Source organism: Cervus canadensis, chromosome 1 (assembly GCF_019320065.1).
Source record: "Cervus canadensis isolate Bull #8, Minnesota chromosome 1, ASM1932006v1, whole genome shotgun sequence".
NCBI classification, from domain to species: Eukaryota; Metazoa; Chordata; class Mammalia; order Artiodactyla; family Cervidae; genus Cervus; species Cervus canadensis.
Window position 1 is genome coordinate 63,705,077 of NC_057386.1, and position 26,770 is coordinate 63,731,846.

Consider the following 26,770-nt stretch of genomic DNA (forward strand, 5'->3'; position numbering starts at 1 on the left):
ATTAAAGAAGCGCAGTTAATTTTCCAAGGCCTCCTGCTGGTTTACACATCTTAAGATACCAAAGAATCATAATGACTCAGCATAGAGAAAGTGCTCAAAATACCTCCAAGAGGATCTGACTCTTTAGAGTTAATTTTCAATGTGATTTGATGTGATATTTTTGGTAGAGAAACAAGGGAAGGTTTCACCCAAAGGCTTCTTTACTTTTGCTGGAATTAGCATCTCTGAGAGTGTTTCTTCTTAGCAGCCTGTGGCATCCAAGGGTCTCTACTGCTTAGGCATGATCAGAAAACAGTCTTGAAGAATTCTTTGTGACGCTTAACATTTATTTCCTCCTACAATTATCAAATGTTCATACCTCCTCTGACTTTCTTAAAGTTCTGTGCTCATTTTCTTTTCTTTTTTTTATTTCTAATGTAACTTTATTTATGCATGTATGGATTTCCGGCTGCGCTGGGTCTTCATGGCTGCACAGGCTTCTTCTCTGGCTGCGTCCGGCGCGGTCCGCTCTCCCGCTGCGGGACGAGGGCGTCTCACTGCGGTGCCTTCTGCTGTGCAGCGTGGGCTCCAGGAAGCTCAGGCTTCAGGAGTTGCGGCTCCCGGGCCCCGGAGCACAGGCTCAGGAGTTGTGGCTCACAGGCTTAGTTGGTCCACAGCATGTGGGATCTTCCCAGACCAGGGCTCGAACCCGTGTCTCCTGCATTGGCAGGCATTTTCTTTACCCCTGAGCCACCGGGAAGCCCCTCATTTTCTTTTCTGATATTTATATTTTTCTTAATTAGTAAGTGCTCTTATATGGTAAAAGTTTGCTGGGCTATTTAAATAAGAATTGTACAGCTACTTTCAAAAAATTAGCGACTCAAGGTTTTCTTCTTTTTTTTTCTTTTTCATTTATTTTTATTAGTTGGAGGCTAATTACTTTACAATATTGTAGTGGTTTTTGCCATACATTGACATGAATCAGCCATGGATTTACATGTATTCCCCATCCCGATCCCCCATCCCGCCTCCCTCTCCACCCGATCCCTCTGGGTCTTCCCAGTGAACCGGCCCCAAGCACTTGTCTCCTGCATCCAACCTGGGCTGGGAATCTGTTTCACCCTAGATAATATACATGTTTCAATGCTGTTCTCTCTAAACATTCCACCCTCACCTTCTCCCACAGAGTCCAAAAGTCTGTTCTGTCCATCTGTGTCTCTTTTCAAGGTTTTCTTCTTATGTCTTCACTAGATTTTGGTGTCAAGAGTTATGAGTATATCATAGGTGAATTTGGGAGCTCCCTACGTTTTTTATGGTTCAGAAGTATACTGACTATGAATCAGAATCATATCTGTTTTATACAAGTTTGAAGGCATTCAGTGTTTGTTTGTTTGTTTTTTAATATTTTTACTTATTTGGCTGCACTGGGTCTTAGTTGTTCCCTATGGGATCTAGTTCCCCCATCAGGGATTGAATCTGCCCTACCCCAACTCCCACACTGCCCCCCACCTCCACGTGGGAGGGCAGAGTCCCAGTCACTGGACTACCAGGAATGTCCTGAAAGCATTCAGTTTTAAATTAACTTTCACCAGTTTTTTTTGTTGTTGTTGAAAATTTAGGTCAGCTTGGGTTTTCTTGATCATTTGTAGTTTCTTAGATAATGATCTATTTCATTCAGGCTTTCAATACCTTAGTCTTTAGCAGAGAATTGACTTGTTAATTTTAAAATATTTTTATCTCTTTATTAGTCTCAATTAATTTATATTTACCGTTTAGTGCTCTATCAAATTACTTAATTAATTAAAAAAATTCAGCTCTTGGATTTATTCATCAACACAATTGTTTCAGGATTTTCAAACTCTCTAAGGTTGTCTTTATTATTTTTGTTTCTTTTGTGTTCCATATTTATTTTATTGTTCTTTTCCTAACATCTTGAAATGGAATATTTTTAAATAAAAGAAAATACTTAAACCTAGAAAATTTCCTGAGTATAGATATGACTTTATCTTATACATTTAATAAAGTTTCCACTTTCAATATTTTGTAAATATTCTAATTTTTCTATTTTCTTTGGTTAAATAATTATAAGCTTTTTAGAAAGATTTGAGGTCTCTTTATAACATGTTACTAATGTAATTTTAGTTCATTGTGGTGTAGGAACTTGTTCAACACAATGAGAAAATAAAATAATTTTTTAAAGTGACTTATATGATCAATTTGAATTGCTCAAATTCTCACCATTTAAATAGCTTAGTTCAACAGATTTTAGTATATGCCTTTTTATTTGTGGGGGTATATTCTAAAGGGGTTTCCCAGGTGGCGCCAAAGGTAAAGAACACGCCTGCCAATGCAGGAGACAAAAAAGACGTGGGTTTGATTCCTGGATATGGAAGATCCCTTGGAGTAGGAAATGGCAACCCACTCCAGTATTCTTGCCTGGAAAATTCCATGGACAAAGGACCCTGGCGGCCTACAGTCCATGGGAACTCAAAGAGTCAGACACAACTGAGCACAAACACACACAGAGATTATCAAGTAAAAGACTACTCTTTTCTCTGAAATTTGTCCTTTCTTCTCCAAATCCACTAATGCTCTTCTTGTTCTGTTATCATCTCTCATTTGGACAACTCAGTACCAAACAGAATTGGTGTTGCAGCCTCCAATCTCTGCTATTCTGTTTCTCCACAATGCCACTAACATACCCACCTCCTGTTTAAAAGGTTTGAATGCTTCCTCACTGCCTACAGAGTGTAGGTCAAACCTTTCCTTGATGACACCCCTAGCCTATCACAGTTTCTCTCCAGGCTCACCCTGTATTCTGGGGCCCACCAGTGTTCCACCACACGGGCGCATCGCCATGCTCTAGTTGTGCTGAGCTGGGAGCTCATTCCTGAATTCCACGACACTCCTGGCATTCCTTAGTGGTGTAATCTTTTTAGCTATCATTATTTATCTTTCCACATGATTGTCTTTTACACCCCAAATTTGGACCCATGTCTATAGCAGTCTTCTAATATTTCTAAAACTGTGCTTCTCTATCAAGTTAGATCTCCAGAAAGGTCCATGCCTGGACTACACTTTAAGGAAACTCTTGTATGTGATAGAGACACCTTCTCAGACTAGTATTTAGAATGTGGGCCCCAGGAGGAGACAGCCTTAGCATTCACTAAAAGCTGTGGTTATAAGAAGGCATCCTTCAAGTTCCCTTTACAAAACTAACATGGTAATGCTCCCTTGGAGTACAGTGCACAGAAAATCTATAGTTATTGATAGCCTGGTATGCTTTCAATTAGATAATTAAAAATGTAATATACAATGTCTCTCTTGTTTTGGCCACCAAAAAACTCAGGATGCTATTTGTTCTGAGTCTAGCATTTATGATGTGCCAACTAGCTGTGTGACTTAAACTGGTCAATTCTCAGTTTCTTTATCTATAAAACAAAAGTAACCAATCCCTACTTTACACAGAGAAATGTGTGAGAAACCAGGCATGCTGTCCAGTCGCTTGTTAAAAATATGGACTACAGGCTTCTGAGAAACTGAACACTAAAATGCACAGTGGTTGGACCAGATAAAAATGGAACTCTGATCCACAATCTTCCCAAGAAACCAACCCCTGTATCTCCAAGGAAACAACCCACACCAACCCCTGTATCCTCAAAGAAACAACCCACACCAACCCCTGTGTCCACAAGGAAACAACCCACACCAACCCCTGTGTCCACTAGGAAACAAACCACACCAACCCCTGTGTCCACAACGGAACAACCCACACCAACCCCTGTGTCCACAAGGAAACAACACACACCAATCCCTGTATCCACAAAGAAACAACCCACACCAACCCCTGTGTCCTCAAGGCAACAACCCACACCAACCCCTGTATCCACAGGGAAACAACCCACACTTACTTCTGTATCCTCAAGGAAACAACCCACACCAACTCCTGTATCCTCAAGGAAACAACCCACACCAACACCTGTACCCACAAGGATACACCTCAGACCAACCCCTGTATGCACAAGGAAACAACCCATACCAACCCCTGTATCCACTAGGAAACAACCCACACCAACCCCTGTGTCCTCAAGGAAACACCTCAGACCAACCCCTGTGTCCACAAGGAAACACCTCAGATCAACCCCTGTGTCCTCAAGGAAACACCTCAGACCAACCCCTGTATCCACAAGGAAACAACCCAGGAAGCCAGCCTTCTATAAGTCACACTGCTTCTCTGGCAATAATCCAAAAAGCTAAATGATAACTTCTGCAACAACTGGCCCCCAAAGGCTACGAGTTATAAGCGACAGCTTCTGTAATTTTTGTCTCTGCTTTCACCTGAGGACCACCCGGAGAAAGTCACGTCTGCGCCCCTGCGCAGTCACATGGAATGCCCCCTTCTCATCAGCCTGCCTCCCGCCTCCCCAGCAGCCACTCCCCACCAGGGCGTACTGAAGCCGCCTCCTTTTTCCAGAGAGCGTTCCCACCGGTCTGCGTGGCTCTGAGAGAACACACGTTTGGTCGTGCTGTCTCAGCGCGTGCTGAGTGACCAGCCTTTGCTTTCCTCTGGCGGGCCTCTCTTGGCACGTCCGCTTTCACCCGTGGGACGCCGTGCTCAGTGCCAGCGGGATGCGGAGCATGGCCTCCCCCGCGGGGAGCTCACTGTCTAGGGAGAGCCGGCAAACACACAGATGGGGCGGGCAGCACGCTGAGGCTGTCATGGCGGCAGTGCAGAGCGTGCTGAGCTGGCGGGCAGCTGGGTGTCAGCGGCGGCCTGCCTCAGACGGCGGGCAGACAGGACTGCTCTGTGTACGAGAGACTTGAGCTGCGGCACAGAGGATGAGAATAAGCTGGCCACAAACAGGGGCAAAGAGCATTCCAGGCATAGAGGATCCGAGAACAGTAAGGGCCCCGGGTGGGAAACCACTTGGTAGGTTCCAGGAGGCCAGCGAGACCGAGGCACAGCGGGAAGAGAGTGGCATGCGAGGCAAACGAACAATTATTAGCTATGTCTAATAGCTATTGCTTTAACAACCTCTTATTGCCTTGGCTGCAGTTTCAAACACTTGAAAGAAAACTTATCTATCCATCTATCTATTTATTTGGCTGCCCCAGGGCTTAGCTGTGGCACTTGGGAGCGCCCATCACTGTTGCAGCATGTGGAATCTTTTTTAGTTTAGTGTGTGGGACCATGAATTGAACCCGGAGCCCTCTGCATTGGGATCTCAGAGTCGTAGCTGTTTGACCACCATGGACGTCCCAGTTTCACACACTTTGAAGTGGTCTCTATGTTTTTGAAAAGTGAAGTAAGTCATTGTGTATGTGTGTTAGTTGCTCAGTTGTGTCTGACTCTTTGTGACCCCATGGACTGTAGCCTGCCAGACTCCTCTGGCTGTAGGGTTTCTCCAGGACAGAATACTGGAGTGGGTTGCCATTCCCTTCCCTTCCCAACCCAGGGATTGAATCCACATCTGCTACATCTCAGGCAGATTCTTTACCGTTTACTGTCTGAGTCACCAGTGAAGCCACCATTAATTAGAAATAATTTTAATAGCTAATATTTATCAAGAGCTTACTATTTTCTAGGACTTAAATATTTAATTCTCTACTTAATCCTGTATGGTAGACTACTATTACTTTCTTTCTACCAATGAGGAAGTGGAACAGAGTTTAGTAAATCTATCAAAGCTTTGCCAAAGCTGACATAGGAAATGAGCGGTTCCACTCCAAAGCTGGCCATGAGCTACTGTGCAGTGCTGCCTCTTCAGGCTACACAGCTCCTCTGACTCCTCTTTTGATGGAACACACAGGTCCTCCTGACTTTATAACAGTTACTATGCTTGCTGGTAGCAGGAAACAGACTGGACTCTAGTCTATAATCTCCTACCAGGGATTCACATAACTTCAGATTATTTATGGTTAAGTAACAGGATCTAATGGAGCATGAGAAAAATTTCCCTCACAAGAAAAATAAAACACTGAAATAAACATTCTGATAATCATTCTCAGTTTGCAGAATTTATCTACTATTTAATCTCTACCATAATTTATAACACAGATGTTTCTGTGGGTCAAAGTATGCCCAGCTGGCAAATAGTTGTGATTTTGCCCTCCTGGGGAAACCAACAATTAGTGCAAGGAGAACACAATGAAGATTGCTTTTATTATTTAAATAAATTTGGTCAGAGAAAGGAAGCAGGCAAAATAACCTGAGGATGGTAAAGGCATGTTTTTTTTTTTTTTAGATCCATGCATTTATGGTAAAGGCATTGTTAACCACTCGTTTTTCAGGCGGAGTCCTGTTTCAGAGTTGATACCCTCTGATTGCCCCAAGCCTCCCCCATCAAGCAGCCCCTCAGTCAGGACTGCACCCGCAGGGCCTCACTTACATTCCCATCGTGGTTTGGGCACGACAGAGGCTTCCCTGCAGCCACGGCAGTGACGGTCTCCAGAATGGAGGACTCCTCGGCGCTGCTGCCTGGAGATCGCTGCAGCACGTCCATCAGGTTGGTGATGAAGAAGTTGTTCTGCAGCGCGGCCACCCCCTTCTCGGGCAGGATGGAGGTCTGGCGGCACACGGGGCAGGAGAGGGTTAAGCTGTGGGCGGGGATGTAGTTCTGCAGGCACCTGTCCGGGGGCAGAAGCAGGCTCTCAGCACAGTAGGGCTCTGCAGTGGCTACAAGGCTGCTCTGAGTAAACTTCTGTTGTGGTCTCCTTCGCTAGAAAAAGTGCATCTCTGAAGTCAACGGGTCACATTACATTGGACTGGTCAGCCATCTGGACAAATGATGCTCAAGGAAAATCTCATTGACTCCAGTATTCTTGCCTGGGAAATCCCATGAACAGAGGAGCCTGGTAGGCTACAGTCTATGGGGTCACAAAGAGTCGGACATGACTGAGAAACTGCAGTTTAGTTTAGTTTAGTTTAGTTTGGTACTGTTTCCAAGAGCTTTGCCACACAAGCAAAGTATCGTCCATGGTGGGCATCACTGGCCTCACCAGGGAGCTTGGAAAAAATGCAGACTCAAACTCACAGGGCCCACTCCAGGTCTGATGAATCAGACTCCCGGCAATCTGTATGCCCATTTGAGATTAAGAAGCATTGGCCTCGAGTACCTAGTATGGCATTCACGAATTTGTGGAATTTTACACAAATTGGGAGAAACATGTCACTTTTTGTTCTTGTTAGCATTGAAACTCTTTACACACAAGATCATAAGCAGACTTCAGACATCAAAAACATCAAAGTGGAAACGCTTTGTTTGAAATGGGGATGCAACACACCGTCTCTTCTTACTTCTCCTTAAGAGCCATCAATTTCATTCACTTAATCAGCAAAGAAAGAAAGAAAGAGAGCACCAAGTCGTGTCCGACTCTTGTGATCCCATGAACCTGCCAGGAGCGTGCCAGGTTCCTCCGTCCATGGGATTCTCCAAGCAAGAATACTGGAGTGGGTTGCCATTTCCTTTTCCAGGGGATCTTCCTGACCCAGGAATAAAATCAGGTCTCCTGCAATGCAGGCAGAAGCTTTACTGACTGAGCTACGCTGGATAAATAATGACGGACCCACACACTTCTCACTAAATATAAAGTATAGTGGGTCCTTGAACAATGTGGGAATTAGGGGCGCTGACCCTCAGTGCAGTGGAAAATCCAAAAATCCACCCATGACTCAGAGCCAACCTTTCAATTAGCTGGTTCCTAGACATCCAGGGTTTATACCTGCAGATTCAACCAACCACAGATCTTGTCATTCTGCAGTATTAACTACTATTAACTACTGAAAACAATCTGCAAATGATAAACTCATGCAGTTCATGTGTTGTTTGAGGGTCAACTGTACTTCCAACAATCCTGTGATCACTTTTAAATGTATGAAGAAACACAGGCAGAGAGAGGATAGGCTAAGTCCCAAGGGACTTAGATGTCCAAACCCAGGCAATCTGGCACCAGAATCTAAGCTTGCCATAACTACAATGTTTCCCAGCTTCTATGACAAATAGAATTTGAAAACCTCTTATTTCTCCCCATTTCTCTTATTTTGCAGATGGGGAAACTGACATCAAGGAGGTTAACTGACTTTCCCTATGTCACACAGAGATTCCCAGGAGGCCCAAATGATAAAGAACCTGCCTGCCAATAAGACATAAGGATGTGGGTTCGATCCCTGGGTTGGGAAGATCCCCTGGAGAAGGAAATGGCAACCCACTCCAGTATTCTCGCCTGGAGAATCCCATGGACAGAGGAGCCTGGCGAGCTACAGTCTGTGGAGTTGCCGAGTCAGATATGATGGAAGTGACTTAGCACGCATGCACACATATCACACAAGTAGATAGCACTGAATTAATATCAGGAATGAAGTAACTTCTGCTAAGGTCACCAGCAACACTGAAATCTAACACACATTTTTCAGTTCTACATTCATCAAGCTTGTCTACTCCCTGCCTTCCCGCTCCTTTTTTATCTTTCCTTGCCTTATGATACCACACTCACCTGGTTCTCCTTCTGCCTGCTATCTCTTTCCTACTGAGAGTCAGTATACTCTGGACTTAATCGAGGCTTATTGTAAGGCCTCTTCTCTCCCTGGGGTATTATATTATATTATAGTACATAACAATAAGCATAACACTCTCATATATACGTTTCCTCCCATGGATGTCTCCTCTGAGCCCCATGTCTCTCTCCTCTGGCAGAGAGACAAGCCAAGAGTACACCAACTGCTCTATTGCATCTCTTCTTAGAGATCTCACAGGTCCTAAAACTCCACGTGTCCAAAACCAAACCCACAATCTTCCCACACTCTTTGTCCTCCTCCTTAGCAGTAAACTGCATCTCCATCCTTTCAGCTAAGCAAACCCAAACCAGGAGTGGTTCTTAAAACAGTAAGAATTCCCTTACTGGTCTTCATTGTTCATATCCAACCCATCACCAAAGCCTGAAAATATCTTGCCAGGCTTCCCAGGTCTCTTCATCTGTATCCCACCACCCTTGCTCAGATTTCTGCAGCCACCCTACCCCTGGTATACTGTCATCCATCTTGTATCCCCCTCATCCTTCTCCATGTTATAACCAGAGTGGTCCTCCCCAAATGTAAAGTTTAATCTCCTCCCCTCATATCTAAGATGAAACCCTTCCGTGGCTTCCACTGTTCTTACAGGCGAGACAAGAATCCACACGTGATAATGTGGATTGCGAACCCATGTGATCTGGCTTCTACATTTTTCTGTCTTCCTCTAATTTGCTGCACATCTGTCACCCTAGGCTTATTTAAGTTCTTCCAAAGTGTTCTATACCTCTGCAACATACTTGAAATTCTTTTCTTCTGCTTACTCCCCTTTGCTAAACTAATTTTTCTTCATCCTGGGGATTTCTGCCTAATCATCGCTTCTGCATGGAAGCCTTCTGCATTAGAGCCACTTGTCCTATTATATGGTTGCCATTGTGACTGGTTTAATTTCCTATTAATCTGAGTGAATAGGTGACTAATGACTGGCTGCTTTTCTTGACTGGAAGCTTCATAAAGCCAGGGACTGTGTCTGCATCCTCCAAGCCCCACTGATGGCATTCTGGAAGAAATGAGAAGAAGTGAGCGGCTGTCCACCGAGCAGCCAGCCTTTGTGCCCAGCAAGAGGCAGAGACAATGGTCCTGGGTCTTCTCTCCTCTGGCAGAGAGACAAGCCGTGAATTTTTGTCTCTCACTTAGGGAAAGTTGCCAACACCTTGCAAAGGAAATCAGTTCGGTGCACACGGTGCTCGAACAACTCTCACATGGCATTCCCTAGGGACTTGCTTTGGCTGGCTCTTGAAAACCTCCAGCACTAGCTATTGGATGCTGCGTGGAAGTGGCCTGGGCTAGACCTGACAGACAGCGCAAGAGGAACAGCCAGGGCAGTCCAGAAGTACTGCTTTTCACCGGTCAGAGCAAGCGAACTGGAACCAGACACCAGCCTGAGCAGACCCGAACCCCGGCGGCTCTGCCAGGCTCCAGCCAAGTGGCTCTCAGCGGTGAGCACAGAGAGTGCCCAGCTATATCGATTCCCGAATGTCAAATATGACCTTTCTACGTGAGTCCAGGGACATGTGCAGTTAGCGGGTAGTCATGTTTCAGCCATGTCCACTGAGTCAGGGAGAAAAATCACTCTCCTTGCTGCCATTTTGGAATATGAATTACAAAGTACTCAGTACTTGTAATTATATTTATAATTATAAAATTAGGAATAAAGTACAAACTTCCAGTGCCCTATATACCACCGCTTAAAACAAACAAAAAACTGTACATGCACTTGTGTGCATGAACACACACACACACACACACACACAAAACCCAAAACAAAGAAAGCAAAACAGAACACCACAACCACTAGTAACAAATCCACTTTCTCATCCATCCGTCACCACCAAGGCTGTGGCTCTCCTATTGTAATTGAGGCTTTCCAAAGTAAATCAGCTCAAAGCATGTTCAGGGAGACAACAAGTGTACATTAAACTGGATGGCAAATGCAATTAGCATTGATTTGAAGTCACTGAAAACACCAATTTTCTGTTCTATGATAGGAGGTAGAAAATTTTAACTATGTGTACTAAATAATAAAAAAATATACTTACTAAATGCTATAACACATAATTAACATTTGTTAAGAAAAATATGCCAAATTACTAGGAAAATACTAAAATTAGATCACAGATAAACTAATTACCAACACCATTTTTTATGCCTAATTGCTGATGGGGTAAGTTGAACATGAGGGTAAAAATATATTTTGAAAACTGGTTAACTCAGTGGAAAAAACTATTCAAGAAAGAATATTCAGGTAATTTACAGTTATTTCTCACACACACACACACACACACACACACACACAGATGTTTCTTCATCTGAAACATCATCACGTTCAAATACACCATTAGTGTGTGTCTTCTGAAGTATCTCTGGAAGAAAACTCCCTCCTTTGAACTAATCCCTCATATACGCATGTATATTACCTGATTTGTTATGCAGGAGAAAATGATACATTTTTAATTATGTAAATATAAACTCTTCACTCAGTTGTGTCTGACTCTTTGCGACCCCATGGACTGTAGCCCACCAGGCTCCTCTGTCCATGGAATTCTCCAGGCAAGAATACTGGAGAGTGTTGCCATTCCCTTCTCTAGGGGATCTTCCCAACTAAGGGATCAAACCCAGGTTTCCCGCACTGTGGGCAGATTCTTTACCATCTGAGAACCTGGGAAGACTTTTAATTGGCCCTCATCAAAGATTCTCTATGAGGGCAAAAACGGTTTCACCAAGAACAAAGGGAAAAGTTTTAAAAACCTGAATCTTAAAATATTTAATGCTCCATCTCCCGTAGAAATAAATCAGTAGCTATTGGATTGCTTTCTCCCACTTGTAGTTCCTTGAAAGTAAATTCTTTGCAACTCATGATTATGTTTCTAGATGTCTATCAGAAGCACAAAAGACTTATCATCTCCCATAGGTAACTGTAGAATTCTGGACAGCACCCTTTGGCAGGTTGTAGGAAGTCAGTCTGTGAAACCCCCTTCTCCGAGCACAGAGGCTTACCTCTCGCAGAAAGTGTGCAGACAGGGGAGAACCTTGGGATTCTTGTACCTCTCCAGGCATATACTGCAAATCAGAAACTGCTTGTCAATCTGGCGCACCACAGGACTGGGGATGCTGGTGGCTTCACTGGCCATCCTAGACCACTGACATGGGGGGCCGGCTGTCTTTGACCCTGCACGCTGCTGCTGTCAGACAGAAAGACCAAAACGGAGACACATGTAGTAATCTGCAAACACAGATCAACCACTGCTTTACCTGCTGGGGCACTGTGCTCTGAATGCGGGTAGGGTTCCATGTTGTGACCCTGGCGTAGCCAACTGGCAGCGTTACAGAGGGTGTACAGTGAGGGGCCTGTTTTTTAAAATAAATAATCATCAATAAAATAAAATATTAAGATAATCAAAAATAATCAATAAAATCATCACATGTTCACTAGGCAAACAAAAAAAATTAGAATAAGGTAGCTTGCTGGGAGACTCACAGATATGGAGAACAAACCAGTGGTTATCAGTGAGGTGAGAGATGGGGGGACATATCAATACAGTGATGGGGGAGTGCAGAGTACAAACTATTGCGGGAAAGACAGGCTCAGGGATGTATCGTGCAACGTGGGAAATGTAGCCAATATTCTGTAATCACTGTACATGGAAAGTAACATTTAAAAATTGTATCAAAAATTAAATTGGTACAAGAGAAAAAAGAGGCATCTTGCTGGATTTCAAAGCAGGGGCAGCTGAAGGGATAGATACTCACATAGCTCTGCCTGTTCACACCTTCAGCCTCGATTATATCTGAATATATATGTATAGTCTTATTAAAATATAGTCTATTATAGTCTGTATTAAATGGAATAGTCTTATTAGGATAGAATGTGTTTTCTCAATTATTATACTTGAAGGGGGTCAAAATATGCCACGTCCATATAAGCCACTTTGACATAAGGATTATTTTGAGCTGAAGTCAACTGAGAAATAGCAGATGAGGAAGAGCTCTCTCCCTCTGCCATCTGTCGACACAGGCAGGGCACCCATTCCCATTCGTAAAGGTGCACCACTCTTCAATACCAGGAAGAGAAGGAGACTCTTAATCACCAGAGTGGAGTGTGCACAAACTTGACTAAACATCCCTTACCCACTGTACACATCCTGGTCACCTTCCCACAGTTTACTGTCCCTAGAGGTCCAAACTTTTCCTTCGTCCAGCCAATTCTCCAGTTTGTGGTCCTTTACTGAAATAGTATATAAACTCTTGAGTCTAACCGCCTCTTCTATTCTATGAAGCTCCTATCAATGTAAAATTTAAAATATTAAATCAATAAAGTTCAACAAAACATGTTTTATCTTGAAAAAATGAAATATCAGTAAAATGTGTATATCTTTTCCTTCTGCTATCTGTCTTTTGCCACTTTAATTCACAGGCTTCAGGTATGAACTTAAGTGTATAGAAGAAAAATGGTTCCTTCCCTATATACTATTAATATGCAGGAATGGAATAATTAGAAATTTTCAGTGAAAACTTTGTATGTAGTGCAGACCATTTTCTTTAGAACTAAAGGTTTATAATCTTCATACTAATATGTATTTGTCATGAAGCGGGGACAAAGGCTAGAGGCAATCTCTATTATTTTAAGCAATATCTGTTGGTGTTCATGTGTGGGTATCTGAGGGACTGGTGAAGTGAATTAATCCAGAGGAGGTTTCAAATATGAGAGTTCAGGTCAGCAAAAGAGAATTGGAAGAGGGTAACAAAGAAAGCAGAGGGTTATGAAAGAATACGGGAAGAAAAAATTATAACATAGAACACAACTCCATTTATCACCTTAAAGAATTTCTGGTTTCTGTCCCAAAGGGGTGAAACAAGGCTGAGCTAAAATTCATTTACTAATTGTCTAATATTTGCGAAGGTGTCCACAGTTCCTGCCCCAAATCCCAATAGAAATGCTCTATTCAAAAAAAATGTATGACCCTAGGTGGGAAGAAGGGAAGTATTTATGGATTGTTTAAACTGAGGTTCAGTTAGGAAGTTTGCCAGAATGTCAAACCCATGACCTTTTCACCCTTTAAACCACTATAACTCTCCTAGACTTGGGTTTTCAGATGGCTGTGCTATGGAAGCTTGATTTATGTACAACATTTTAACTTGATCCAGGACCTGTGTTCACAGAATCAACAATTTCACACTTTCTAAAACAAATGTTATTTTCCAAGTACAAATGGTATTTCTTCTTTCTCCCTACTAAATCACCAACTTTTAAAAAAGTATGTCAACTTTCCCACAGAAATATATTGGAGTACAGATACAAACATGACACACCCATTTTCCAACTCTATGCCTTCTTGGTAAGTTCTCTAAAGAACGTGATTAATAAATAGATTGGGCTTGTAAAAGCACCTGCTATACAAGTGTCACGTTCAAATGGAACTCACTGCATTAGTTAAACGGTGTAGGTGTGACAGATCTAATTAGCCAGCATTATCTGCTAGACTTTCATAGAATGAAAGTACCAGAGTAGAGAGTGATACCCATTGACTGAATTAAATGCAGCTCTTTTCTCAGGAGCTCAAAGTGTTAGCACATCATCGACTTTTCTTTGACTGCATCCCTAAGATATCCCTAAAAATAGGGAAGGGATGGATTTGTCTGGCTTTAAGATAAGGAAACCAAAGCTGAGGGTTTAAATGACTTGTCCAAGGTCATCTAGTAAAATCAGTGAATCAGAAAGCTCAGATTTCAAGTTTTCTGCCTTATCTGATAAGTTAATGTTACCTAATTGTAAGCAAGTTTAACACTTGACTGGGGTGCGTGTGTGTGATTTATAAAGATTATAGACTTCTCACTTCAGCAGCACTTACACTGGAACAATACAGAAGATTGGTTTAGTCCCTGAGCAAGAATGACATATCAAGCATTCCACATATATATATTTTAAATCATACTATATGGCTGATTCATGTTGAGGTTTGACAGGAAACAACAAAATTCTGTAAAGCAATTATCATTCAATTAAAAAATAAATAGGACTTCCCTGCTGGTCCAAGGGTTAAAATTTTAGGCTCCCAAGGCAGGGGGCCCAGGTTCAATCCTTGGTCAGGGAACTAGATCCCACATGCCGAAACTAAAGATTCTGTGTGTGGCAACTAAGACCCAGCATAGCCAAATAAATTAAAATTTTTTTAATAAATAAATAATAAAAATAAATAAATTAATAAAATTTAAAAAATCATACTAAACTTTTCAGTTAAAATCAGTTAAAAAGAATTTTATTTTGAATAGCTTTTGAAAATGTTCTCGTTAAAATGGAGTAGGATCAAATGGTCCTTGCCCCGCCCCCCCATGTCCTCTGCCTGCCTTTTGCCTGTGGAAAACTTTAGTCAAAGAATAAGCTTAATCAGAGAAGTGAGACAAGCTGAAACAAAGGAAAACAGTCAAAGGAGACTAAATAATAATAATGCAGTCATTAAGCACAGTCAAGCCAAATAGCATATTCTTTGAAATAATCAGTCATGTTGAGTACTGAAGTAAGCAGAGAGAAAACATCAAACTGGATATTACTCTTTTTTTAACCTTAAACTTTCAATTTTGGCAAGAAAAAAACATTTGTTCTAATCAAACGATAATATGCTGACTAAATGACATTTCCTGAGCACACATTTTTATTCTCCAAAGAGGAAATAAAAAACATTTCATTCTAATTTTCACTCTAATTCCACAATAATTATTGCAGTGGGTGAGAGGAAGTCTTTGTCAGTATTGTTAATCTATATGGTAAATTAAGTTTACTCATTAGCAGTAATTTAAAATCATGACAACGTCACAATCTGTCACAAGTGACCTGTTGAAGACTTCTGGATTTTCAGGACTCCGAGAATCAACACAAGAGGTTTCCAGCCCCCTAAGAGCTCCAAACCAAGACTTTGCCAAGATAATGATCATTCCCTGAAGATAACTGGATAGCCACAGAAGAAAGAAATTGGTCTGCTTCTGGAGGGAGAACGTGCTTAGAAACACGGAGGCACAAAATGTGTTTGTAAGCATTGTGTGAAGTGTTCCAACCATCCAAATATGCCACAGGAATGTCCACGGAACATCTGACAGCCTTTCTCCATCAAAGCATCTGGGTACAACTGCAGATTCTGGTCCCCTTTGATTAGAAAAGCTGTAAATACTTACTGGGCTTCCCCAGTAATCTACCTGCAATGCAGGAGCCACGGGAGACACAGCTTCAATCCCTGGGTCAGGAAGATCGCCTGGAGGAGGGCACAGCAACTCACTCCAGTATTCTTGCCTGAAAAATCCCATGGACAGAGGAGCCTGGCGGGCTACAGGCCATAGCATCCCATGGAGTTGGACACAACTGAAGTGACTTAGCACGCACGCGTGCAAATTCTTATCTAGATTCTCAGCTGTTCTCCTTTCCCCTTCTTGGTTTCTGAACTGTCTGAGATCCTTCTTACACACAGCAGAAATTAACAGCATGGTAATAAAGTTCAGAATACAGAACTACTCTTTGGCTGGGGGTCTGCAAGACACACATGAAAACAGCTGGCTGTAGTCGGTCTCTGCGGGAGCCAGCACGCTTCAGGATGCAGCGACTAGCAGTGTCTGTTCACAAGAGGCCGGCAGAGAGGCGATGATACAGAAGAGAGGGCAGAGCGAGCCCTTTCAAAGCCACACCAACAGCCAACGTTAGTGTAGTGTTGACGTGAGCCAGCTGTGAGAGCTCTTGTGTGGGGAGACCAGCGGAGGGTCCTTGCCAGTGGAAAACCAACAGTACTGCTTACAGCGGGGCTCGCGCCCCACTCAGATCTTGGCTTTATATCCCCATCTCATTCTGCCCACTCTGTTTAAAATTGATACTTGCCCCAATCTCCTAGCGCTTATTACCCCTGTCCTTGCTCCGTTTTTCTCCCTAGCACTGGTCCCTTTCCAATACAGGCTGCAATGTATTTATTGTGAATATTGCCTCCTCTCCACCCCATCCCTACACTACGACATAAGATTCACAAAGGCAGGGATTTTTATCTGATTGCTCTGAAGTAGTCCCTGCACCCAGAACTGTGCCTGGTACATAGCACACACATTAAAAAAAAAACTTTTTAGTTCGTATTGGGGTATAGCCAATTAAGATGTTGTGATAGTCCCAGGCGGACAGCAGAGGGACTCAGCCATACACACACATGTATCCGTCACTCCCATCCAGGCTGCCACATACCACTGAGCAGAGGTCCATATGCTGCACAGTAGGTCCTTGCTGGTTATCCATTTTAAATGCAGCAGTGTGTACATGTCCATCCAAACTCCCTAACGATCCTTCCTCCCCATCCTTCCCCCAGCAAGTTAGTTCTCTAAGTCTATCAGTCTCGACACATTTTTGTAGGTGGACTGAATGGAAGTGTAACATGGGAACAGACTCAGTCCCAGCAGCAGAAAAGAGCAGCACTTGCTAAATTACAAGATGAAGAGCATGGTTATTACCAGGCATTTGAACATTTTCACTTGAAATCAGATGTTACCTGCCTTCCCATATAAGTCTAATGCTTAGCAACATAAGCCATGATCCAGAAGCTAAATATTTAGTGACATATTTGAACACTCTTACAAACGCAGGAAAAGAAATTGAGAACTACCAAAGACACATATGCATGGAAATAAAAAAAAAAATCTAAGAAGGTTGACACATAAATTCCATATTAGTGGGGACTTGCCAACTAAACACAGCTTGTGTGGGTAAAAACAATGTAACCATTAGATAACAAAATCCTTGGGCACAGAAAAATCCTGCCCCAGCATTTCCTACCCCACATCATCTCTGGTATTTTGCCTGATTCACTTTCTCAAATCTACAACTTGGTGGAAATTACAACCAAATGGAAAAGAAGAATTTGATAGGAGGAGATGAAATGAAAGAAAAATGCCTGCATCCACAATTCCAAAGTTGAAACCATGTCTCCCACTCCATATTATACCACTGAGATCAGAAAACTATCCAAACCCTTTATTGCTGATGGTAGAGTGATGAAGAGTAGGGAGAGAGGATGGAGGAGAAAAAACAGACTGCAAACATCTTCTGGAGAAAGGGAGATTGGTGAAAGCTTGTCTGGCTGGTCTAAGAAACATGGTTGGAAATAGGTCAAGAATCCTTTGCAAAGTCAAATTTTAACACGTCATTTGCGGGTAAGCGGCAGCATATTTGATTATATGTCATCCTAAAGGCACTAGATTCCATTTCCATTGTTTAATTTTATGGCATTCCTGGATTATGGCTTCTCTTTGTGGAACTTAATTTATTTATTAATATAGCTACTTTTTTTTTAATGCTTCTTGGACCAACGACAATGGTGCAGATGTGCTTAAATTAACTTCCCAAGAAGTTAAAAGTCTTCTTTTACATTTATAGGAAGGAACTCTTGAATCACTGGGATTATCTATAAACTCACAGTAAACTACCTTTTACCTTCCAGAGCAGGTGGAACCTGGAGCTCAAGGTACAGATTAAAATACAATTCAAAAAACAAGGTATTTTTAATGTTTCAAATTTTTGAGCATATTAATCATCCACTTGCAATGAAATCTGCATTGTTACTGAGGACTCAACTAGAGGAAAGAAAAGAGGACAATCCTCAGTGAAATTAAAACAGGGTGACCTATTTCCAGTTCAATCAAGCCTCTATCCCAAATGGGCCATTTTGTAAATTAGAAAAGCCAGATGCAATATCTTTCTTGACGGGAGGAATGTGAGTGTGCATGGAGGCGGGGCAGGGGGCCTCAGGAAGCCATGCACTTCAACTTCTGTCTCCAGGGAGGCATGTGCCCAAGCTTTCCAAAGGGTTCTCCTTCCCAGGGTCAGATGTATGACAGCTCCCCTAGACTGCTGAGCTTGATCATATGGAAGCTGATTTTTAAGCCAAGCCCCCAACTTGTGATATGATAGTTACACCTGTTTCCTCTGCCTCTTTCTTCAGTTTGCCAACATTTGCCATTGCCTTCTTCATGAAAGTACGCACCTTCCGTAGTCAGTTCTTAAGATCCGCTTTGGGTTTTCTAAGTTCCAGAAGGCTGGGTCTGTGTGATGGGGAGTGTTAAGTGGTCAGGCTAATTGACATTCATCTGACAGTGCCCTGGGACAGTCAGGGTGAGTGGGGTCTCCTCTCCCCACATCCATCACCTTGCCAAGTCTCTTCCCTTGCTTTCCTTGGGGACTACACAAAGAGGCTGAATATTCTGGGAAAAGGCAGAGGGCAGCCAGGGCTCTAAGCCCCAGGAGGTGGGTGAGATTATCGAGAAAGGGGAAGAGAAATCTATTCTACAAAGGAACTTCAGAAGACACAGGCGTATATAGCAGCAATACGTTCCCCCCTCCCCCCCCCCCGCCGGAAGCATATTATTTAAATCTGTTGTTGATTAGAATAAATGTTTACTTTAACTAATAAGTTTTTGAATAATAATAAAAACACTTAGAAGAATAGAAGCCATTGAGAATATGAAGGCAGAAGAGGGTAAAGTAGAAAAGGGAAGACTGGCATGTAAAAAGCAGGAATGAATATCTCCTCCAATGATGTTATTTGAATAATTATATTGGGTTTCTTTTTCCTCAGTATTTGTGTCTAATCTGAATCTGCAAATTCTTCAAGGAAGCCTGATCTGGTCAATTCTGATAAACTGCATAATAGTAATATTCAAAGAACCCTAATAGAGAGCAGATCCTATAAATCTACACTACAATTCTTATATAAGTAATAAAGGGACACAGATAGCAATAGAGATTTTTTTTTTTTTGAAAAGTAATCACAGGTGTGCGCAAATGAGAATTTTGCCACAATTAGAAGTAACTCGGTCACATTTTTTAAAAGAAAAAAAAATGACAGTAAAAAATTTGTGGCAATTTTTAAAGTTTGGAAGTATTTCTCTCCTATACATCTCAATAATACACATAAATATTTGGCTGAAGTCTTAGTTTTATCAGAGAGGTAATGAAAAAAAAGCACAGGGAGTCTTAAAAATTAAGCTTAGTTAAATAAATGGCTACATATTTAGGATTTTTTTCTACTTAATAAGGATAGGTAAAAGAAAGTCATGAGTTTGGAGAAATTAATGTCTAAAGAAATCAAAGTGAAGGACATTTTTACTTTAGTAAGACAAAGAATGAGTATTTTTTTTTACCCTATTTCACAAGCAACAAAATTACTCAACTTTTGTTATCAAATAAATAAAAAAATTAAGTCATCCCAAGATTATAACATTAACTGGTGAAAATATTTATAGATTTTATTCTCCATTTAAAAATGTGTGCGCTATATATACACTGTTCTCTTGTTTCTTGAAACAGCACATTCTACCAGAGAAGACTTTAACATTCAGCAGTGTTTTAACCTTTCCAATGCCAACCCCTCGTGTCTTTCTAGGAGAAAATTGGAAAGAAACACTTGGAGGCTTAGGAAAGGCCACTATTCACGTCTTTGCAACAGAAAGCCGCTTTCTGGTACCACAGCACACACGAAACTTCTCATTGTGTGCTTGCTCTGGAGGGGCGTGCATTATTTAACACCACAGTGGGCTAGGAAGGATGCTGCTAAAGCATCTGTCCAAAAATACTGAAAGGCACCAGGAAATAGGTTCACAGTGGGCAGGAGTGAATCCTAGTACTTAAGAAATTGATTCAAGAATCTGGGCAAACAAATGGCTTTCCTTACATAGTCTGATTAAAACAAAGCCGAGAACAAAAACCGCTCACAATTTACTCATGAGGAATAAAACTACTGTAAGATGATCTAAACCAAAGAATTTGAACTAATAATTTTTAAAATGCCTCATTCTGAATCTATGAACCTGTTCCTTAAAGCTGATAGTGAAACCATCTTTTCTTAAGACAGAAATATCATTTTACCTTTGGGTTCAGAAATCTAATTAACATTCAATTTTTAATTTAAAATAATAGCTTTCCTACTTGCTCTCCTAATCCCCTGCCCCCCTCTCCCGCCACCTCAATAAGGAATAATGACAGGGTGGGGCATCGTTGCACAGACAGCTCTTGGATACAAAAAGGATGCCTACTGTTTCAGGAAGCAAACCCAAGGTCCAACCCAAGATTTTTTTTCTCCCCTTCTGTGTAGTGCTGCCATTGAACTCCACCCAGATTTGAGTCTATTTCAAAGGCAGCAAAAAAAAGAAAAAAGTCAGAAAAGACCCCAAATGTTTTCCTGCATATTTTCTGATCATCAATGGCATTCAGAATTCAGAGGGTCGAGTCATGCATTATGAATGACTGGGTTTCCAATGGTAACTGGGAACTGTGGCACTCAACTCCAGGGTTCCCTAACAGAGGACACAGTGGGGGAGGGTCGAATCAGTCTCCTCTACCCTGGGGTACCGAGGAAGGAATCCTGCAAATTAAACATTTCATCCCCATTTTTGTATCCAACAGAGAGATGCACAGGGGAAAAAAATCTTATATTTAAAATAAGCCTATATACACATTACAATAAAGACTAGTAAAAATAAAGATCCAGTTAGATCACATTAGAAACTTGATAAGAACAATCTTGCATGGTGATCTCCCTATTCTTGCTAATTTGATGCTTTTGTTTAAGCAGAGTGGGTCTCCCTCTGTCTGATAGTTCCAGAGCATACAGCATCACCATGAAAGAGAAAGGAGGGGTACACGCCAGAACAGAGGCAGCAGGATGAATTAGTTATTCACCTGGCGTAAGACTAAGCAGTATGAGCACCAGGACCTACCCATTTCTGCAGAGACTAATGAAGGAGGCAAAGAACGACATCTTCCCCCGCCAGGCGCTGCAGCCCGCGGCCACCCAAAAGAACAATGCACATTTCTGCTCACGTCTCGAGTTTGGAAGCACCATGCAAAGAGACTGGTTAAAATTCCCTACCATGCAGTGCAGCCATCATCAGAAGCCCAGCATATCTTCTGCTGTATGGAGTGATGTGCCAGCTCATGAACAGAAGAGAGGAAGAGGAAAATGGAGGAGACAAGAGAAGGCTCAGGAAAGTCGGCAGGGATGTTTCTGGGTCATTAACAAGTGGGAGACCCCTTTCCGTATTCAAACCAATCAACCTTTATCTCCCAGGACATCTTTTTCTCACTCAGCGTCTGTTGAAAAGACTGCAGCAGACCAAGCAAGGGATTATGGGATCGGGATGCAGCAGCGAGCTGCGATGAGATTCGTGGGTGGCTTGCGTTCCCCTCTGAGTCAGCAGTCAGCTGTTTGCACGCTCCTGTGCTGGGCCGCCCGGCTCCATCACCGGAACGGGCTGCACGGTTACCAGCGGGAGGACTGTCTGGGCACAGCTCCCTGTGTCCGCAGCCAGGACCGGCTCACACACCGGAGAGGGTGTGCCGCTAAGCAAGCGAAAGGGGATGCAGCGGCGAAAGATCCCAGGAAGAAATTAGGCGCGCGGGAGCTCAGTAGCAAAAGTTCGAATTTAGAAGACTGTTTGGGTGGAGTGTGAGAGCACACACTCACTTCCCTTAGTAAGGAAAAAAAAAAAAAATTTCCATAGATTTTTAAACTAGCTTGAAACACCAATGCAAATTTTTTTAAAAAATGCAAAACAGCCCAGTTCAACAAGGCTCTACTACTTTTTCCCTTCTTGTTCTTACCCAGGAAAGGGCCTATAAAATACAGTTCCTCAAAGTCAAATCATGCAAATGATATTTCTCTGCTTTTTGTCGTTCTAATCATTCAGGAAAAAATCATATAAGTCAACATTCATTTGATTCAGGGAGCCAACAGAAAGAGCCTTTTGTTTTTCTGATGACACCAAAGTTCTCAAAGGTCATAAACTTGTCAAAGTTGACATATTAACATAACTCCTCTATCAAGTCATTTAACTGATCCTGAAAAGGCTTTAGTAACAAAAATGACCAGCAAGAAGCCACATAAAAAGTTAGGTCTTCATATTACAAACAATACTTTAGAATAAAAAAACCTTATGTATCAGAATGGAATACATAATCATTCCCTTTCTATAGCAATGGAGCAGGGAAATGCATTGCTTTCTATTCCTTGGTTAGTTACTAGTTTAAAAGTAGACACTAATCATTTTATTTAAATGATAAAAACTGAATTTGCATGTTTAATAACATTAATATTCATTACATTCTTTCCGTGTAATCAGGCACTGCAGCAAGCCCGGTGAAGAGGCACTCAGCTCTGCAGAGGGGCAGGAGGGGAAGGTCACAAAGAATTCGGTGAACTTGACAAACCCAGAAAAATGCACAGACATGCCCAAATTGGCATAGTACACAGTTCTCAAAAGCCCAGGTTAACACCTGCTTTAGAAGTTTTGTTTTTTAACAGCTTTATTGAGATATAATTCACATACTATACAATTCCCCCACTTCAAGTGTACAGTTTCCATCATTTAAAAGTCTACAAACAATAAACGCAAGAGAGGGAGTAAAGAAAAAGGAACCCTCCAGCACTGTTGCTGAGAATGTAAACTGGTATAGCCACTATGGAGAACAGTACGGATATTCCTTAAAAAAACTAAAAATAGTGCTGCCACATGATCCTGCAATCCTGCTTTTGAGCATTGATCTGGAGAAAACTCTAGTTTAAAAAGATACATGCACCCCGACGCTCACAGCAGCACTACTGACAATAGCCCAGACATGGGAGCAGCCTAAGTGTCCATCGACAGGTAAACGGGCAAAGATGCAGTGCATGCATGTACACATACGTACACCACAGAATATTACTCAGCCATAAAAAGAATGAAACAGTGTCATTTGTAGCAACACAGATGGACCTAGAGATGATAATACTAAGTGAAACAAACCAGGTAAAGACAAGTATCATGTGATATCACTTATATGTAGAATCTAAAAAGATGATACAAATAAACTTATTCACAAAACCAAAAGAGACTCACACACACAGAAAACAAATTTATGGTTACCAAAGGAGAGAGAAATTAGGACTCTGAGATTAGCAGATACACATAGGATTTTTTTTTTTTTTTTACATTTTTAAGGTCTCAGATTTATTTTAGCGAGATCATTAGAGAGTTTTGTAATCTCACTCCCAAGATGGGAGGAAGAAAGAAGTCTTGTAGGGGTGAGGGTGTCAGCTCACAGCAGCAGTACCCCAGTTTCCAGCTAAGGTATTATATTCTCCCAGTGCTTTTTACAGGTTGCAATCTGGTCTCTTCTATACATTTCTTTCTTTCTTTTTTTTTCATTTATTTTTATTAGTTGGAGGCTAATTACTTTACAGTATTGTAGTGGGTTTTGTCATACATTGACATGAATCAGCCATGGAGTTACATGTATTCCCCATCCCGATCCCCCCTCCCACCTCCCTCTCTATCCAATCCCTCTGAGTCTTCCCAGTGCATCAGGCCCGAGCACTTGTCTCACGCATCCAACCTGGGCTGGTGATCTGTTTCACCCTTGAGAATATACATGTTTTGATGCTGTTCTCTGGAAACATCCCACCCTCGCCTTCTCCCACAGAGTTCAAAAGTCTGTTCTGGACTTCTGTGTCTCTTTTTCTGTTTTGCATATAGGGTTATCATTACCATCTTTCTAAATTCCATATATATGTGTTAGTATGCTGTAATGTTCTTTATCTTTCTGGCTTACTTCACTCTGTATAATAGGCTCCAGTTTCATCCATCTCATTAGAACTGATTCAAATGAATTCTTTTTAATGGCTGAGTAATATTCCATGGTGTATATGTACCACAGCTTCCTTATCCATTCATCTGCTGATGGGCATCTAGGTTGCTTCCATGTCCTGGCTATTATAAACAGTGCTGCGATGAACATTGGGGTGCACGTGTCTCTTTCAGATCTGGTTTCCTCGGTGTGTATGCCCAGAAGTGGGATTGCTGGGTCACATGGCAGTTCTATTTCCAGTTTTTTAAGGAATCTCCACACTGTTCTCCATAGTGGCTGTACTAGTTTGCATTCCCACCAACAGTGTAAGAGGGTTCCCTTTTCTCCACACCCTCTCCAGCATTTATTGCTTGTAGACTTTTGGATAGCAGCCATCCTGACTGGCGTGTAATGGTACCTCATTGTGGTTTTGATTTGCATTTCTCTGATGATGAGTGATGTTGAGCATCTTTTCATGTGTTTGTTAGCCATCTGTATGTCTTCTTTGGAGAAATGTCTGTTTACCATCAGCAGACAAATGGATAAGGAAGCTGTGGTACATATACACCATGGAATATTACTCAGCCGTTAAAAAGAATTCATTTGAATCAGTTCTAATGAGATGGATGAAACTGGAGCCCATTATACAGAGTGAAGTAAGCCAGAAAGATAAAGAACATTACAGCATACTAACACATATATATGGAATTTAGAAAGATGGTAATGATAACCCTATATGCAAAACAGAAAAAGAGACACAGAAGTACAGAACAGACTTTTTGAACTCTGTGGGAGAAGGTGAGGGTGGGATGTTTTGAAAGAACAGCATGTATATTATCTATAGTGAAACAGATCACCAGCCCAGGTGGGATGCATGAGACAAGTGCTCGGGCCTGGTACACTGGGAAGACCCAGAAGAATCAGGTGGAGAGGGAAGTGGGAGGGGGGATTGGGATGGGGAATACATGTAACTCCATGGCTGATTCATGTCAATGTATGACAAAACCCACTGAAAAAATTAAAAAAAAAAAAAAAGAAATGTCTGTTTAGTTCTTTGCCCATTTTTTGATTTTGGTCATTTATTTTTCTGGAATTGAGCTGCAGGAGTTTGCTTGTATATTTTGAGATTAATCCTTTGTCTGTTGCTTTTTGCTATTATTTTCTCCATTCTGAGGGCTGTCTTTTCACCTTGCTTATAGTTTCCTTTGTTGTGCAAAAGCTTTTAAGTTTCATTAGGTCCCATTTGTTTATTTTTGCTTTTATTTCCAATATTCTGGGAGGTGGGTCATAGAGGATCCTGCTGTGATTTATGTCAGAGAGTGTTTTGCCTATGTTCTCCTCTAGGAGTTTTATAGTTTCTGGTCTTACATTTAGATCTTTAATCCATTTTGAGTTTATTTTTGTGTATGGTGTTAGAAAGTGTTCTAGTTTCATTCTTTTACAAGTGGTTGACCAGTTTTCCCAGCACCACTTGTTAAAGAGGTTGTCTTTTTTCTATTGTATATCCTTGCCTCCTTTGTCAAAGATAAGGTGTCCATAGGTTCGTGGATTTATCTCTGGGCTTTCTATTCTGTTCCATTGATCTATATTTCTGTCTTTGTGCCAGTACCATACTGTCTTGATGACTGTGGCTTTGTAGTAGAGTCTGAAGTCAGGCAGGTTGATTCCTCCAGTTCCATTCTTCTTTCTCAAGATTACTTTGGCTATTCCAGGTTTTTTGTATTTCCATACAAATTGAGAAATTATTTGTTCTAGTTCTGTGAAAAATACCGTTGGTAGCTTAATAGAGATTGCATTGAATCTATAGATTGCTTTGGGTAGAATAGCCATTTTGACAACATTGATTCTTCCAATCCATGAACACGGTAACACATAGGATTTTATATATTAACAGACAGAAAATAGTTAAACAACAAGGTCCTACTGTATGGCATAGCAACTGTATTCAACATCTTGTAAAGAGGTATAACAGAAAAGAATCTGAAAAAAATGTAACTGAATCACTTTGCAGTACACTGGAAACTAACACAACACTATAAATCAACTATACCTCAATTTAAAAAAAGTGTTTTAAAGCTGTACCCTTTAGCTATTACTCCCTACCTTCCCATCCCCCACAGTCCTAAGCAACCACTAATCCACTTTTTGTCTCTATCTGTTCAGTTCAGTTGCTCAGCCATGTCTGACCCTTTGAGACCCTATAGACTGCAGCATGCCAGGCTTCATTGTCCATCACCAACTCCCAGACCTTGCTCAAACTCATGTCCCTCGAGTTGGTCATGCTGTCCAACCAAATCGCCATCTGTCGTCCCCTTCTCCTGCATTCAGTCTTTTGTCCCTACAGATTTCCCTATTCTGGCCCGTTACATAAATGGGATCATATAATAATGTGGTTCTAGGGATCTGCCTTACTTCACTTATAGAATAATTCCAAGGTTCATCCATGTGGCTTATATCAGCACTTCATTCCTTTATATGGCTGAAAAATATTCCATTGTATGGATAAGCAGATGGATATTTTGTTTATGGACATGGGTTGCTTCAACTTTTTGGCTATTATGCATAATGCTGCTATAAACATTTATATATAGGTGTTTGCTAGAAGTTTA

At 41.6% G+C, this 26,770-nt stretch overlaps 1 protein-coding gene across 12 annotated transcripts in view; it reads right to left on the bottom strand.

Moving 5' to 3' along the window:
• TRIM2 (tripartite motif containing 2) overlaps positions 1-26,770 on the bottom strand; it is a 186,119-nt gene that overhangs the window by 52,446 nt on the left and 106,903 nt on the right. For 5 of the 12 annotated variants that reach the window (XM_043484424.1, XM_043484366.1, XM_043484433.1 and 2 more), the window contains exons 2-3: positions 11,543-11,724; positions 6,369-6,606 (exon numbers count right to left, since the gene is read on the bottom strand). In XM_043484424.1, coding sequence (XP_043340359.1) covers positions 6,369-6,606; positions 11,543-11,676 — 372 coding nt within the window. In that variant the 5' untranslated portion in view covers positions 11,677-11,724. The other 7 variants (XM_043484357.1, XM_043484415.1, XM_043484336.1 and 4 more) reach the window with 5 other exon arrangements.